General features: G+C 59.2%; 1 protein-coding gene across 3 annotated transcripts; it reads right to left on the bottom strand.

Moving 5' to 3' along the window:
* Nucleotides 1-350: 350 nt before the first annotated feature.
* LOC129214263 (sacsin-like) lies at nucleotides 351-14724 on the bottom strand. 3 transcript variants are annotated; one of them, XM_054845628.1, is made up of 7 exons: nucleotides 14601-14719; nucleotides 14106-14193; nucleotides 13846-13948; nucleotides 13382-13528; nucleotides 11669-13001; nucleotides 11337-11425; nucleotides 351-10706 (listed from the first exon to the last, which is right to left on the bottom strand). In XM_054845628.1, the coding sequence occupies exons 1-7, from the start codon at nucleotides 14621-14623 to the stop codon at nucleotides 589-591; spliced, it is 11901 nt and encodes a 3966-aa protein (XP_054701603.1). In that variant the 5' UTR covers nucleotides 14624-14719; the 3' UTR covers nucleotides 351-588. The 3 variants fall into 3 exon arrangements, with proteins under 3 accessions (XP_054701603.1, XP_054701604.1, XP_054701605.1); XM_054845629.1 differs by lacking the exon at nucleotides 13846-13948 and having other exon boundaries at nucleotides 14106-14177; nucleotides 14601-14724; XM_054845630.1 differs by lacking the exon at nucleotides 13846-13948 and having other exon boundaries at nucleotides 14601-14622.
* Nucleotides 14725-15174: the final 450 nt, after the last annotated feature.

Genomic DNA, 15174 nt, shown 5'->3' with positions numbered 1-15174 from the left:
GCATAGATTTACCAAGGGGAAATCATGCCTGACCAAACTGATTGGCTTCCTCAACAAAATGAATGGCTCTGTGAATAATGGGAGATCAGTGGTGGTGTTTACCTGACACGAGCAAAACATTCAAGTGTCACGTAGTCTCCTTATAGCCAGACTGGTGGGATATGACTAAGTGAATGGTGAAGTGAGTGGAAAACTGACTGAGCCAGCGGGCTCAGTTGTATGAAGTGGCCCGTCCCTGGTGGCACCTTCACCTTCCACACACCACCAGCCACCCATGACATCTCCATGTCCCCTGACATACTCTTAAGGAAGGGTCTACCAGCACTGCAACATTTATTATTGTACTTTATTTCCCCTGCTCTCAAGGCATGCCAACAGCACATGACTTTCAATGTCCTAAGGCCCCTGTCTGCCTCCAAACCCCTCCTACCTTAGTCCAGCCATGCTGCAGGGCTGGACAGTCTGGAATTGCCTGTGGCAGGTTTGTGGAAAGTCCATAGTGAGTCCACGATAGGTCCGTGGTGGGTGCCTGGTGGGTCCATGGTAGTCTTGTGGCCCAGCTGCCAGTGCCCCACTGTGGGGACACCCTCACATTCCACCCACGTGGTCCTGCAGCCTCCCCAGCACTCCTTGTGCCCGTTTCAGTACCTCCTCCTCATCCACACTGTGGAAGGCCTCCTTGGGGGTGATGGGGAAGGGGTGGTAACTTGGGTACTGTGTGGCCTTGCCATCCATGCCACAGCCACGCAACCACTCCACCTCCTCTGCCAGGCCCCTCAGCTTTGGCTCTACCGCCTCCAGCCATTGGGCCAGCCCCACCAGCCCCACTGAGGCCTCAAAGGCTTCACCATGGCAAAGTGCAGCAGCCACCAGCGCCTTCTCCAGAGCCTGGTGCACCTTGAAGAGGACCCAGTTGGGACAACAGTGCCTGATGTCATTGTTGGCTGCCTGTAGGTCACTCTGGGCCTGCTGCAGCCACCGCTGGGCCTCTGGGATAGATGGAGTTGGGGCCGTGGCCTCCTTATTGCACAACCACGAGCCATGGCTTTCCTGTCCCCAGCAGTGGTGTTGGGCAGTGCTTGCAGGGTTGTACCGGAGATAAAGGTCCTGCAACACCTTTGGCCGCTTGACAGCACACAGCTGCCCAAAGGTTGTCAGGCTGTGATCCGCATCGTCTTCTACCTCTGGCATCAGGCTGTGCCAATCCTTCCATGGCTTCCCCTCTGCCACAGTCTCCTCCTGCAGCCTCTTCTCCAGCTCTGGCTCAGCACCCACCAGTGCCACATTATTCTCCTCCAGAACTAAGGCTACATCCTGTGGCTTCCGGCAGACCAGCATTTCACGCAGCACTGACAAGGCGGGTGCCTCCATTTGTCCACCCAGGATGATATTGATCTCCTGCACTAGCGTCTCCAGGACCCTCAGCTGGTGCCGGTCCAGCACCATATCTGCATGCCGGATGTAGAGGAGCCGCTGGGCACCACCAGCCAAACACACATGGATGGCCCGTGACTGGGAGCTGCCCTCCACCTTTGCCCCACAGTGGACCAGCACAGTGCGGATGTCCTCACAGCACTGCACTTTCAGCTGCTGCACTGCAAAGCCACTATCCCCCTGCATTCTCATCATAGCCTTGTGGCTCTGCCACCGGAGCAGAGACTCCAGCCCTATCCTAAACCACGGTGATACCAGGAGGGTCTGCAGATGCCTCTGCCCAGGGCAGTGAGAACCATAGCGACATGGCCGCAGCGTGCCCTCCTCCAGCTGCTGCTTTGTCACCTCTGACAATGCCCGCGGCCGCAGGTGCTGTGGTAGCTTTTGCAGCAGCCACCAGGCATTACACCCTGTCCCTGGCAGTTCAGCCATAAACACAAAAGTCTTCTCCAAGGCCCTAGAGGTACTTGAGGACACACAGTCATTGAAGTACAGCCTGTGGGATGACTCTAGGCAGTCAGCAGTGCTCAGCAAGTACAGCTCAGTCACAGTGGAGAAGTCAGGGGGCTCGGGTGCATTCTGCAACAGCTGGAAGAAGTGCTGTGTGGCCAGCAGGACTGTCTTCTTCTGGATAGCGTTGAGGGTCCTACTGACACAGCTCTCCTGGTGGATTTGGGCCAGGACACGGCTGTAGTGAGTCAGTGTGGGGAGCAGGGCCACCCCAAGGTGTTGCAGGAGGTCGCCATAGACAGCTAAGCGAGGGTCAGGCATGAGGAGATAGGGGTAAAAGTCAGCCTTGTTCGGGAGCGATGTCACCACTTGCCATGGCATGGCCATGTACCCTGACTTGGCCAGCACCACAGGCAGCTGAGCAAGGCGCCCTGCATCCACCTCATTCAGATGGGTCTGCAAGAAGTTGTACACCTTCTGGAGCACACTGGCCCGTGTGTTCACCTGCTGTGGTGTCTGGCAGGCTGCCTTGCACACCTGCTCCAGGTTGGCCACCACCAGGGCAGTGGGTATCTCTACAAGGACTCCCATGGCCTCCAGGAGGTCCTGCTTGAGTACAAAGAACTTTGGCAGGATGGTGGCTGATGTCCACAGGAGTTCAGCCACATCTTTGCAGTGGTAAACGCTGCCCTTCAGGGCCACGGACTTAGTGCAGGCTGCAAAAGGGGGGTGGAGATTCTTCAAGTTTGGGGGGATGTCCAGTGGAGGCAGGAAGCGGATTGAGGCAATTTGCCCCAGGAAGCCCTTTGACAAGGGATTGTCTAACAGGGTGCCAAGCGTTTCGAGCATCTCCTGCTGTCGCACCAGCAGGTCTTCAGTGTGGCACCCAGCCTGAGTGGCTTCATGCTCTATCTCCAGGGCCAGTGCCACAAAATCCTCCAGAGAGAGGCTTGTGCGGACACCTGCCTGAAGCAGGAAGCCCTTAGTAGCTTTCCGGTTGTAACCTACCTCCACAAAGAAAGATTCAGGCACAAAGCGGTGTTGGAGCCGCAGAGTGTAGAAGGAGGGCATGTTGTCATAGAAGTAGGAGGCCAGGCGCAGCTTACCATGGGCATCGGGTATAAAGGCCACATTCCGAAAAGCTGCCACAACATCTTCCTCAAACTTAGAGTCAGAGATGCATTGCAGGGCAAAGAACAAGCGCAAAGCTGCTGTAAGCTCTCGCACTGTGAGCTGGGACAGCCGGGGCAGCACGACAGTCATGAAGAGCTGCTGTTCATCTACGAGCTGCCACTGAAAATCCTTGGCCAGCTGCTGGTGGATCTTGTCTCCTGTAAGCAGCAACATATCCTTCTCCAGGCTGTACAGGGCTTGGGCACCCCGGGGCAGTTCTGGTAACCGCCTGCAGAGCAACAGCACCTTGCGGTAGGGTTCCACAGGTACGTAGTCCCCGCCATACTTTCGAAAGAGAGGCAGGAGCTTGAGCTGCTTCAGTGCCACTGAATCCAGTTTTCCCTGCACAAAGTTCAGCAGGACAGTCACATCCCACTCTTTTAAGTCCCTCCAGTGGAGATTAGCTCTGGAGTCTGCCAGCTGGGCCACCACAGCTGTGGGCTCTGTGGCCTGCAGTGCTCTTTTTTCCAGGCAGTTTTTTGCAAACTCTGAAGGCAGCAGGGACTTCTGGAGCACAGGGATGCCCAGTTTGTGCAGCACCTTGGCCACATCCATGACACAGTCAAAAAGAACGTTGGGGAGGGAGGATAGTGGCAGTAGGTGATTCGAGCCTGTCTTTTTCCCCTGAACAGGCAGCACAACCACATTCTGGAGATGACCCATGAATGACTTCATGTCTGCCTCCAACTGCTTTTTGGTCTTTGTGGATGTGTAGACCACAGTGCTGAAGAACTTCCACAGCTCCTTGAGCCACTTCTCCCTCTCTGTGGTCCAGTTCAGCTGTCCCAGTGCCTCTTGGATGAGTGGTATGGCCTCCAGGAGGCCAAGCTCCTTCACAAAGCAAGGCAAGGTCAAGGAAGAAATGAACTTGTCAGCAAAGCGATGGCAGTGGTGGGGGAAGAGGTGGGCAAAGGAGTTGTGGAAGACTGGGTGGTGGATGCTGAGGGCATTTAGGCGGCCATCTTGTGTGGCCAGCAAGGGCAGGCCTTCTAGTTCCTTGTTCTCACCCTTGGGGTCCAGGCACTGTTTCAGCAGGATGAAGCAGCTCCTTGGGGTCCTCAGGGGTGTCTCAGCCAGCATGCAGGGCACAGGGAGTGCCAAGGCCTTGAGGAAGCGCCGGAGAGAGACTGGCTGAAAGGCAACAACCTCCACATGGGCTTCAATGAACTCATTATAGATCCGCCACAGGGGGACAAATGCTGGCACCAGGTTCATGTTCAGGTCCTGCAGCACCTCCTGGAGATGTGTGTCAGGTATTGCCTGGAGGAAGTACGGCTCTGTTAGCACATCCCCACAACCTGGAGATGCCCAGGTGATTGTCACCATGTTGCCAGGGGGCTTCATGTGGTACACAGGCACCAGGGGCAGGCGTGTGTGACTGAGGTGCCTATAGACATCCCTTACCAGGTCCTGAAAGGTAGGGTGTGCCATTGACACAGTAGGGAAGAACTGGAGGTAGCGAGAGGTCAGGTGCTTCTGGCAGACTTTCAGGGACTCAAACTGGAGCCCTTCAGGCCCCAGGGCTTTCCACTGCCTGGTGAGAAAGGCACAGTATAGTGGAGCCACCAAGTGCCGGAGCAAGAAGCCATTCCAGGCTGCCTCAGTGCTGCCTGGGTCCTGGCGGAGATTTCGTCTGGCTGCATCCACAGAGAAGTTGGCATTGATGTGCACAGGCAGCCCTGTGGTCAGCGGCAGTGGGAGGGTGCAGAAAGCTTTGCCCATGACTTTGTTCAAGTCCAGTGGCTTCAGGCAGGCAGCCACAGCCCCATAGGGCAGCCGCCCAAGCTCTGGAGACACCTCAGCCCCCTCCTGCACCCCAATTTGGGAGATCACCCTCCACACGGTGCTGGCCTTGGCCTTGCTGGTTTTGACTGTCATGATATAGGAGACAGAGATGGGGCTGTTCCCATCCGTGGCTTGGCTCAATCTTGCTTGAAAACTCTGTCTCAGCTCTGCATCACCATCTGTCAGCTCTGTGGACACCCGCAGCCTCTCCAACAACTGCTCCCCATCTGGGGGAATCTCGGAGAAGATCACAGTGCGGAGGTGCCGGAGGAAGAGCACCAAGTCCTCACCTTCCTCAGCCAGCACTGTCATCATGGCCACAATGTCTTGGTCCCGCACAACCATGTCAGACACCCTGGACATGGCAGCCCCGAGTGCAGTGCGGAGGGGCAGCCGGAAAAGGACACCCTCGTTCAGGGTGAAGAGGGAAGGTAGGAAGGTGCCATAAATGTCTGGAAAGGTCCTCTTGAACTCAGGGTTGACAGCGAACATCCCACCAGGACTCTCAGTTGTGGCTCCAGGCACGTAGCAGCAATGAGGATCAAAGACACATAGGGCACTGTCTCCAGTAAGGAAAGCTGGACAGTCAGTTAAGTGGAAGACAGTGTTGAAGCCAAGGCCATATTTGCCTGTGACATCCTGCCGGCCTTGCTTGCCACCCACCCCCAGACGCTGAATGCCTTCAATGTCCTGCTGGTGGAAGGGGTTGTCATTGTAGATGCAGAGAGCAGGGCCCTGCAGGATGTTCCACTTCTCACTGAAAGTGGCATCCACTGGGTGCTGCCGGTGGTCCCACACGAAGTGCACAAGCCTCGCACCAGCATCGTCTGCATTCTGGAGTAGCTCTCTCACCATATCATGAGCAGCTGCTGAGTACTCACCCAAGATGTTCTTCAGCCGTGTCGGCAGGTCTTCATGGGCACCAAATGGCTGTGCCCAGAGGCTCAGATCTGCAGTGAGCAGTCGGCTCCTCTCTAGTATCTGGTGGCGTGTGGTAGGCACCCCACAGTGCAGGGCTGTGGCTCTGGACAGCTGTTCGTGGCACAGCAGGACATCTCTGTCCACTGGCATCCATGGCGTATCATTGTAGTGGAGCTTGTCCCGTGGACGCAAAACACCCTCCTGGTCAGGTAGAAAGAGTTGCTGGGTCTGGTAGGCATCTGGCTTTTTATCATCTGCCATCAAGCCAGAAGACACCAGCCGCAAGGCCAGAGCCAGCTCTGTGGGAGGCAGCGGCTCTCCAGCATGCATCTGTGCCAGGATGCAGAGCACTCGGGCATAATCATCCCAGGTGAATGTGCAGCGCAGCCCCACGCACTCCCAGAGTTGGCTGTAGGGCCGGTACTGCTCTGGGAGCTGGTGAAGATATGGGACAGCCTCAAATGACAGCGTCTCAGCTACAGCCATGACTGGCACAAAACAGGAGCCCACCAAGATGAAGGGCTCCCCTTGGGCCACCGCAGAAGCCACTTCACCCCAGCTGGAGTGATCGCTCTGGAGCAGCATGTTCAGGTACCTGTAGCAGTGGTTTGTGCTATCCTGCAGCTTCTCCAAAGGCAGAACGTTGGAGCTACAGCTCAGTGCCTGCAGCTGCTCAAGGACTGTAGCTGCTGGTGGCTGCCGGGACAGGCCCAAGAAGGATGCAACCTCATTGGGGAAGCTGAAGTTTTCTCCCAGCACTTTAGGAGCCAAGACAGGGTGGATGAGTCCCACTAGTGGGGCATGGATGTGATGGTAGAGCTGGACAGCTGGCAACAGCACATGTTCCCCGGTGGGCAGTGTACCAGGGAGGAGGGGCACAGTCTGGAAAGCTGCCTGCATGGTGTTGTTCATCCTCTCTTCCACTGCATCCCGAAGCAGCTCAAGGATGCAGGCAGCCCTCTGGCAGCCCTGGGCATGGTCCTTGGTCCAGATAAGCTGCACTGTCTTTGCCCGCTCCAGCAGCTCTGAGAGGGTCACTGTGTCTTTAACCATGCCCAGCCTCTCCAGTTGGCTTAATCTTTCTGGGGAAAGGAAGGCATCCCCAGTGGGGAAGCGCCCATCCTTAGGATCATACAAAGAGGCAATGCGGCCTCTGGGATGCACCAGGCAATTGATGAGCTGCAGGTGGCCATGAGGGGTGACAGGAATGCAGGGCACTGTCTGCAGCACTTTGTCCACATCATCATGGGACATATCCAGTGCATGGAGAAGCAGTGAGTCCCGGTCAACAACAGAGAGGTCTTCCAAGTTGGGAAGCACAAGCTCACAGTAAAAGCGGGGCCAGTCATAGGTGCCAGCATCCACTGCCTTCCCGAGGCCCCTCTGCACATGCTCTGGCAAGGTCACAGCTAACAGGGGGTGGGGCAGGGTGGTGGCAAAGATATGCTTCGCCACAGCACCCAGCTTGGGGTGTCTGATCACAGCCTGATGCAGGAAGCGGGCATCCTGCAGTGAGCACCATGAGCAGCCATCAGAAAAGAGTCTGGGGCCATTCATGGCTGCCACAGCCTGGTAGAAACCAGTCACAGCCTCTGTAAAGGGGTAACGGGCAGTGCTAGTGTCCGGCCAGAAGACATGATATTCATAGTTCTTCAACTCACCTGCCTCGTGCATGGTGCGGAGGTGGTCCAGTGCCTGGAGCCAGGCAACTGGCATGGCATTGCGGAGCAGCACCCGGTTCCACTCACCCCGCTCTGCCGTGTTCCACAGCCCCTTGCGGTTTGAGAGGATGCTGAATGCCCCATGCACGTGGATTGGCAGCCCTGAGGCAATTGGCATGGGAAGGTGGCAGAAGACTTGCCCCTCCTCGGCACCCAGATGTGGCAACCACTTGCCATCTGCAGTAAGGGCAAGGGGAAGGGCCACACCAGCCATGGGAGGCAGAGGATGGAGCCCTGCCTGTGTGTGCCGGTGAAACAGTTCCAGCAACTCCCCATCATCTTGACGTACCCAAACTAGGTAGTGCCATGTGGTCTTGGATGCCTCCTCACAGCCTGTGAGCTGCACGATGGCTGCCCAGCCTGGGAGGTCCTCAGGGGCCCCCAAGTCTTGGATCTCCTTTCGCTGCACCATGGTCAAATGTGTAGTATCCTCCGCAGAGGTGGCCATGTCTGGCAGCATCTCCAGGGACATCTCCCTCACCTTCCGCAGGAAGAGCAGCAGGAGCCGGTTAGAGCCAAGGAAGCTGGTGCCAAGGGACTGGATGCGCTCCGTCCCAAAGGCCTCTGAGCAAATCTGTGATGTCGCAGCTTCCTCTTCAGTGCGAAAAGGCAGATGGAAAAGGCTCCCTGGAAAGGGCCCTGGCTCAGGCAGGCGGCACCCAAAGATACCATGGTAGGGCCGGAACTGCTCAGCAAAGGCACGGAGGATGCGTGGTCGGTTGGAGAAGTCCAGGCGGATGCCAGGGCAGCCAGCCCTGGGGATGTGCTTGCCCAGATGGGTTCCATTGGGATCAAAGATGAGCAGTGTCTCCCCACTCAGCACTGCCGGCACATCTGTGACACGGTAGACAGAGCTGAAGCCCAGCCCAAAGCGGCCAATCTTGCCTGCCTGGCCCTCTTTTGTAGCAGCCCCAACCCGTGTGATATTACAGAGGTCATCCTCTGTGAACAGAGCATTGTTGTAGGCCCAGAGGGCTGGGCCATGGCAGGCAGCCATGCCGGGGTCTAGCAACCCAGAGGTGGCTTTTCTGCAGCGTCGGAGGTCCAGCAGGAAGCGGCACACAGTAGCTCCAGCATCCTCTGCATTCTGGACAATCTCTGTGAAGAGGTCGCTCTCCTCGCCGTACTCCCGGAGGATGTTGCGAAGCCGTAAGGTGATGGGCTCCGAGAGGCTGCAGGCCGTGAATGGCTCCGGCCCTAGTACCCGTGTACTGAGCAGCTCCGTGCCAAGGAATATGGCTGTGCTGGATGGCACTGCCTCATGCACCACCTCCTGAACATCCTCCTCTGCCTCCAGCTCCATGTCCAGGTACACAGTAGAGGCAGCCGGGCGGAGGGCAAAGCCTGAGCCCTCCAGGATCCTCACAGGAATTGGCACTGTGCCCTCGCCTCGATGCCCCCGGCTCTTAAGCCACTCCAGGACAGCTACAGCCACCTGCAACTCTGCTGCAGTGCCAGCTCTGGAGCTTCGTGTGTCTATGTCCTGCCCCAGGCAGCGCAGGGCTGCAACCACCCTCTCCTCACTCACCCTCGTCTCCACCCCCCAAGCCCTGAAGAGGCAAGTGTAGGGCAGGAAGTCAGGGGGCACCCGGGGCACCAGCATCCCCAGCTCCAGCTCTAGCTCCTCAGGATAGCCCAGCACAGCATCACATGGCAGGACAAACCCAGCCCCCGTCCACACTACAGCATCATCCGGGGCAACCCCAAAGGTCTTCAAGTTTTCCTGCATGTGCCGGTAGACAGGCTGGAGTGCAGAACCTACCTCACCCATGTCCCTGCACCCTGCCAGCTGTCTCAGCTGCTCCCACACTTTCTCTGGTGGTGGAGTCTGGCTCAGCCCCAGCATCTTCTCTGCCTCTGGCACAAAGGCATCAGTCAGGTGCATGACAAGCCCCACCAGGGGCTGGTACTGGGTGGATCGCAGATCCTTGGGGGGCAGGAAGAGCTGCCCAGGGTTTCCAGTGCACTTGGAACGAGGCACCCATGGCAGGGCCTGGAGCTGCCTAAGCTTTGCAGCACTGAAACCAGCCAGTGCCTTGGGGCAGTTGCAGACCTTGATCAGCGCCTGAGCCCTGTCCAGACTTACTGCGTTATCCTGACTCACACTTGCTGCAGCCTCTAGGATGTCCGAAGGCACCAGGCACCCCTCACCGTGCCTCAAGCCCAGGACTCTCAAGGCATGGAGGACAGGCGGACTGTGGAAGGCGGCAGGAGGAAAGCGCTCAGGGCCCAGCAGAGCCTGCAAGGTGCTCTCACAGGGGTCATAGAGGTCTCGCGGGCACATGGGGCCATTGGGAGTCTCCAGGAAGGCCAGACTGCTGCAGGCTTGCTGGAGCGGGGAGCTCTGCGCGAAGAGGATGTCTCCATGCTGCAGCACCCAGAGCAGCAAAGCCTGTGTCTCAGTTGCCCGCCCTGCATAGGCACCCCGGGCCACAGCTTTGACGGCCTCCAGCGCCATGTGGGCTGCACTGATGAGGGACCTCTGGAGCCTCCCCAGGAGCTGCCGATCAACTTCATCCCGGCACTGCAACATGGTCTTTGGCAGCACCACATCTCTGGGCAGCTCCAGCTCTGGCTCCAGCACTGGAATGGCACCGGCTGGTACCAGCTCTGTGGGCTGCGGGGTGGCCAAGCAGGGCAGTGGGCTGAAGAGGGGCAGAGCAGCCAGTGTGGCCCTGTCCTGTTCTGTCAGGGATGGGACATCTGCCAGGTAGAGCCGGAGGGTGTCCACATCTGCAGCAGGCAGCGAGGCCAGGCGGGAGGCCACAGCTGCAGCCCCCTGCCTGCCCAGGGCCCGCAGGGCATTGAGGGGGGATGGAGGAAAGACATAGCGGGACAGGGAGCGGTGCCATGTGCCTGGCGGCACCACTGAGCAACCCAGGACCTCCAGGACAGAGGCCACAGCAGGTGGCAGGCACTGGTCTTCCCATGCCTGGAAGATAAGACCAGATTGGGGTATCAGCAGAGCCAGACGGATGCTGGGGGCATCCAGCGGGGACAGCGGGATGAGAGGGAGCCCCTCCAGAGGGCCTAGGTCTTCCACATGGTGGGCCAGAAATTGCCACAGGGCTGGGAACCAGGAGGCTGGGGGCTGAGGGGGACCTTGGGATGGGCACCAGGTCACTGGGGTTGAAGACTGAGATGTCCAGGTGGGGGGCAGAGCCAAGCGTAGGGTCTGGACAGTCATGGCTGGATCCAGCAGAACCAGATTGGGGAAGAGACCTGTGTGAGGGAGGCAGAGGCTTGATGAGGACTACATGGGACCTGGCAATGGGACCCAGGATGTCAGGGAAAGAACCTGAGATCTGCAGGGGATGGGGACCCCCCCATACTGGGGATGGGAGGACCCTGGCTCTGGAGGGACAGTGGATACTCTGAATAGGAGGAAAAGGGGAACCCCAGATTTGTGGGGATAGAGGAGATCTGAGAGGGAAAGAGGTGTTAGGGGGACCAGTACTGGGGGGCACAGAGGTCCACAGGGAGACCCAGGATCTGAGGGAGCACAGCAGGGATGGGGGAATGTGGGAAGAACAGCAAGGACAGGGGAGTCTCCAGAGATACAGGGAAATGCAGGATAGGAGAGGTGGCCCTGGGCCCGGATAATGCACCACAAACTGGAGAGAGACAGTGAGTCTTGGGATCTACAGTGCTGTTGAATGGATGGGGGAAGCCCAGAAAGGGGCCTCAGCAAGGGATCAGGGACCCCGGATCTGTACAGGGAATATAAGCATGGTACAGAGGGACATTGGGGCTACAGAGGAGCCCATGGGTGTACAAGGGTGCCTAGAGGTGTTGGGGTTCAGAGAGGGATCAGGGGACCCAAAGGTTGCCCAGGGACCCCCTGTCTCTTACCCGCCTTGGCAATGCCTCGCAGGAGGCTGTCCAAGCCTGGCTCCAGGTCTGAGGGCAGGAAGGACCCGGCCAAGCCAGGCAGGAGCTCCCTGTGGGGACAAACGGAGGTGCTGAGGAACTAGAGGGGTAATGGGAGGTAGGCAGCTTCCTAGACACCTGGCTCAGCTCCCACTCGGTGAGACTGGGGGAGAGGAGGAGGGTGGTGAGGCACCCAAATGTCCAGGTTCAACCCTGGCCCCCCTTTCAGCTCAAGAGTGGGAGCTGCACCCTGGGCAACCGGCTCACCTGCCCACTGCCACAGGGAATGGGGCTACCTGGGGCCGTGGACTCACCTGGGGCAGTCGGACGTGTCCACATAGACAATGGCTGACGCAGTCCCAAAGGCCACAAAGGTCCCATCAGCACGAGGCAAGAGGGGGAGACCCCGCAGTTCATCATGGCACCCGTCGCTGGCCACATAGAGCAGCAGGGAGAGACGGTCGGTGGCCAGGAAGCTTGCAGTCCCGTGGCGCCGCAGCACCTCCCGCACGTGGCCTGCCGTGGCTTCCCGCATGCCTTCCGCCATTCCCAAAGCAAGTGCCCTCCGGACATGAGCTGGGACCTCAGCCACTGGCTCCCTGGCTGCCACCAGCAAGGCCTGGATTGCCCGCTGTGCAGCCATGTCCCCTGCAGCCTCCGGCAGGAGCACAGCCTCAGAGGCCCGCAGCCGCCCTGTGGCCCCCTCTGTGGCTGGCACCAGGGTGGGGGCAGCTGCGAGCTCCCGGCAGACATGGGTCACCAAACTGCGGATGCGGCCACAGCTCGGCATGCGCTCGGGGTCTGGCCAGATGCTGTAGGCATCTGCACCAGGCAGAGCCATGGCCACGGCAGCCATGTGGCTGTAGACCTGCGGCAGGAGGCCGAGGAGCAGCAGGGCGTTCCAGCGGGCATCTTCCTCACCCTCCTTGCCTTCCTCAGGCCAACGGAGGTGGCGGCGGTCATCGGAGAGGGCGAAGGGAGCGCTGGCATGGACAGGCAGCCCTGTGGCCGTCTCATCTGTGGCTGGCAGGGGTAGGAAGCAGCACAGCTGCCCTTGGCAGGGCCCACGGAGAGGGTGCGCCAGGCTTAGCTCGGGGCAGCACCCCAGCCCTGTGCCCAGCACCACAGCTGGCCCCTCCGTGGCCCTGCCTGTGGCCACCAACCACTCGCTCCTATCCTCCACCCCATCCCCGTGCAGGGTCACCAGGCACCATGCCAGACTCAGACCCTCATCCCCTGATGGACCTGGGACAGGGAGAGGCTGAGGGGATGCCATGAGGGTCCCCATGAGGGTTTGGACCCCATCAGGGGCCACGTGGTGCAGGGCCACACGGCGGACATGACGAAGAAAGAGGAGGGCAAGAGGGGCCTCGGTGAGGAAGGTCTGGAGGAGGCTATGGAGGCGCTCAGGACTGGAGACCCCTGCAGCGATTCCTGAGGGTTGCCGTCGGAGGGGAAAGCGGAAGAGGGTGCCCTGGGCAGAACCACGGTGCTGTCCCACGGCTTCCAGCCCAGCCCAGAAAGGCTCGAAAAGGCCAGGAAAATCCTGGGCTGCAGAGACATCCCAGCGGGCACCAGCACCTGGCAGCACCTGGCATTCGGGATCCAGCACTCCCAAGGATGGGGAGCTCAGCACACCTGGCAGGTCTGGGGACATGGGAACCATGAGGCCACAGGGATGGCATGGGCACCACTGCCTCCCCAGATCATCCGAACCCCAAGTGCCCACCCAGTACCCTGAAGTTCAACCCCACATTGCCTTCTGTGATCCCAAGCTTTATCCAAATTCATCCGTCCTCCCTCAGTCTGCCCCTGCAGCCCTGCCCTCCAATGCCACCCAGCCTCCCCCCAGCTGCCCCCCAGACTCCCCCCGGTCTCTCCCCAGCCTCCTAGTGCTCCAGGTTTCCTCACTTCAGACACAGCACCCCTCAGTGTCCCCCAGGACTCCCCGGCACCTGTAGTTCAGTGCCTCCAGTACAACCCACATCCCCAGCTCAATTCCAGTTGAGGCCCCCAGTGCTGCTCACCCGTGAGGTGGTAGACAGAGGTGAAGCCCAGGCCGAAGCGCCCCACAGTGCTGGGGTCCTTCCTCTTGTGCGACACCCCTGGGCACATGAGCCCTGTCCAGTCCCGGGGGGACATCTGGGCATCATTGTAGGCCAGGAGGGCTGGACCTGGAGGGGGTCAGGACCATTGGTTAGAGAAGACTTGGGACATGTAGGGGGTATAGTGACCCATACTGAGTGCTGCCACAATCTCAGTTCCCTCTCCAGTCCCACAAAATCCCCCTCAGTGCCCCCAGTACCACTGAGTACTCCCAGTACACTCAGTGCCCAGTACACATCCCAGAATACCTCACTGGTTCCAGTTCCCCCAGTCCACTATGACCCCTCTTCAATTCTTCACCAGCATCCCCCAATCCCCCCCAGTACCTCCCAGTGCCACCCCTGCGCGTTGTCCAGTCTCTCCTAGTGCCCGTAGCGCTTCTCACCCTGGGTGCCCTCCAGCCCCCCTCCGGTGATGTCAAACTCCCGCTCGTCAGACACAAACACGACCTCGTTAGCGCCAGCATCGTCCGCATTCTGCACCAGCTCCTGGGTTCAAGGATCAGTATCTGGACACCTGGGCCCTCCCAGCCCCCCGAGAAAAGCACTGACCCGCTCTCCCAGCTGTCCAGCGAGGGCCAGGGACTGGTGCTGGGCAAGGGTCACCACCCACCTCAGCTGCCAGACCCAGCCCTGGGGATCTCACCTTGAGGATCTGCCCCCCATCAGGGTACTTCTGCAGGATGCTGTGCAGGTAGTCAAGGAAAATGGGTGCACGCTGGAAGAAGGCTTCCCTGCAAAGCGGGGAGGGCACGTGTTAGCCTCCATGGGTAACCAGGACCCTCATGTCCTCCTCGGATCCCCCAGGATGTCCCCCTCCTTGGAGGTTCAGGGACCCTATCTCCTGCCAGGACCCACTGAAACAACAACCTCCAAGGACTCCCCCACCTCCCCAAGGCCCCCATTTCTTCCTGGAATCCTCCAGCAACCCTGAAACTTCCCCATATATCCCCAGCAAGTCCTAAGCCCCAAATAATCCCCACCTCCCTCAGTACCCCTTCAGGTCTCCCCACTAACCCCTGAGCCCTCAGTCCCACAGTAGCCCCCAGTGACCCCTGGAACCCTCCAGCCATCCCCCATATCCCCCCATAAAATCCCAATAACACCCCAGTGAGGGTCCCCCCCCACCAGCCCTGCTCACGCATTCGGCTGCTTGAGGGCCATGACAGACACTACAGGGAGGATGCCTGAGTCCTCGCCGATGAGCTGCTCCGTGCTGCTCCTGGACGCCTGGGTCCCAATCGCTCGGTGGCCATGGACCCGCCCTCCTCACCCAGCAGTTTCATTTCCCTGTAGTACACGCCTCTCTTTTTTAACCCAGAAATTGCAGCAGGGAAGGGGGCGGGGACACACAGGGCCAGGAGGATACCATGACAGGTCACCGCGGGGGGGGGTTGCAGCCATGGCTATGGGGCAGGGACATGGGAGTAACCCCATGAGGCTGTGGGGCAATGGTATATGGAGATATGACTATGGGGCAAGGACCATCAGGCCATAGCAATGGCTATGGGATGGGGGCACTGGGTGACAGCAGTATGGCTATGGCATGGGGGGGGACATGTTGGTATGGCTATGGGTTGGGGACCATGGCAATTCGGGCAGGGAGGGGCATGGGGATATGCTGTAGGGATGGGGCCACTGGCTCAGAGATACATGGGAATATGGCTATGCAGCAGAGTACCATGGGACCATGGCTATGGGGCTGAGGCCATGGA

Source organism: Grus americana, chromosome 17, assembly GCF_028858705.1.
Source record: "Grus americana isolate bGruAme1 chromosome 17, bGruAme1.mat, whole genome shotgun sequence".
NCBI classification, from domain to species: Eukaryota; Metazoa; Chordata; class Aves; order Gruiformes; family Gruidae; genus Grus; species Grus americana.
This window is presented reverse-complemented; position numbering and strand designations above follow the sequence as displayed.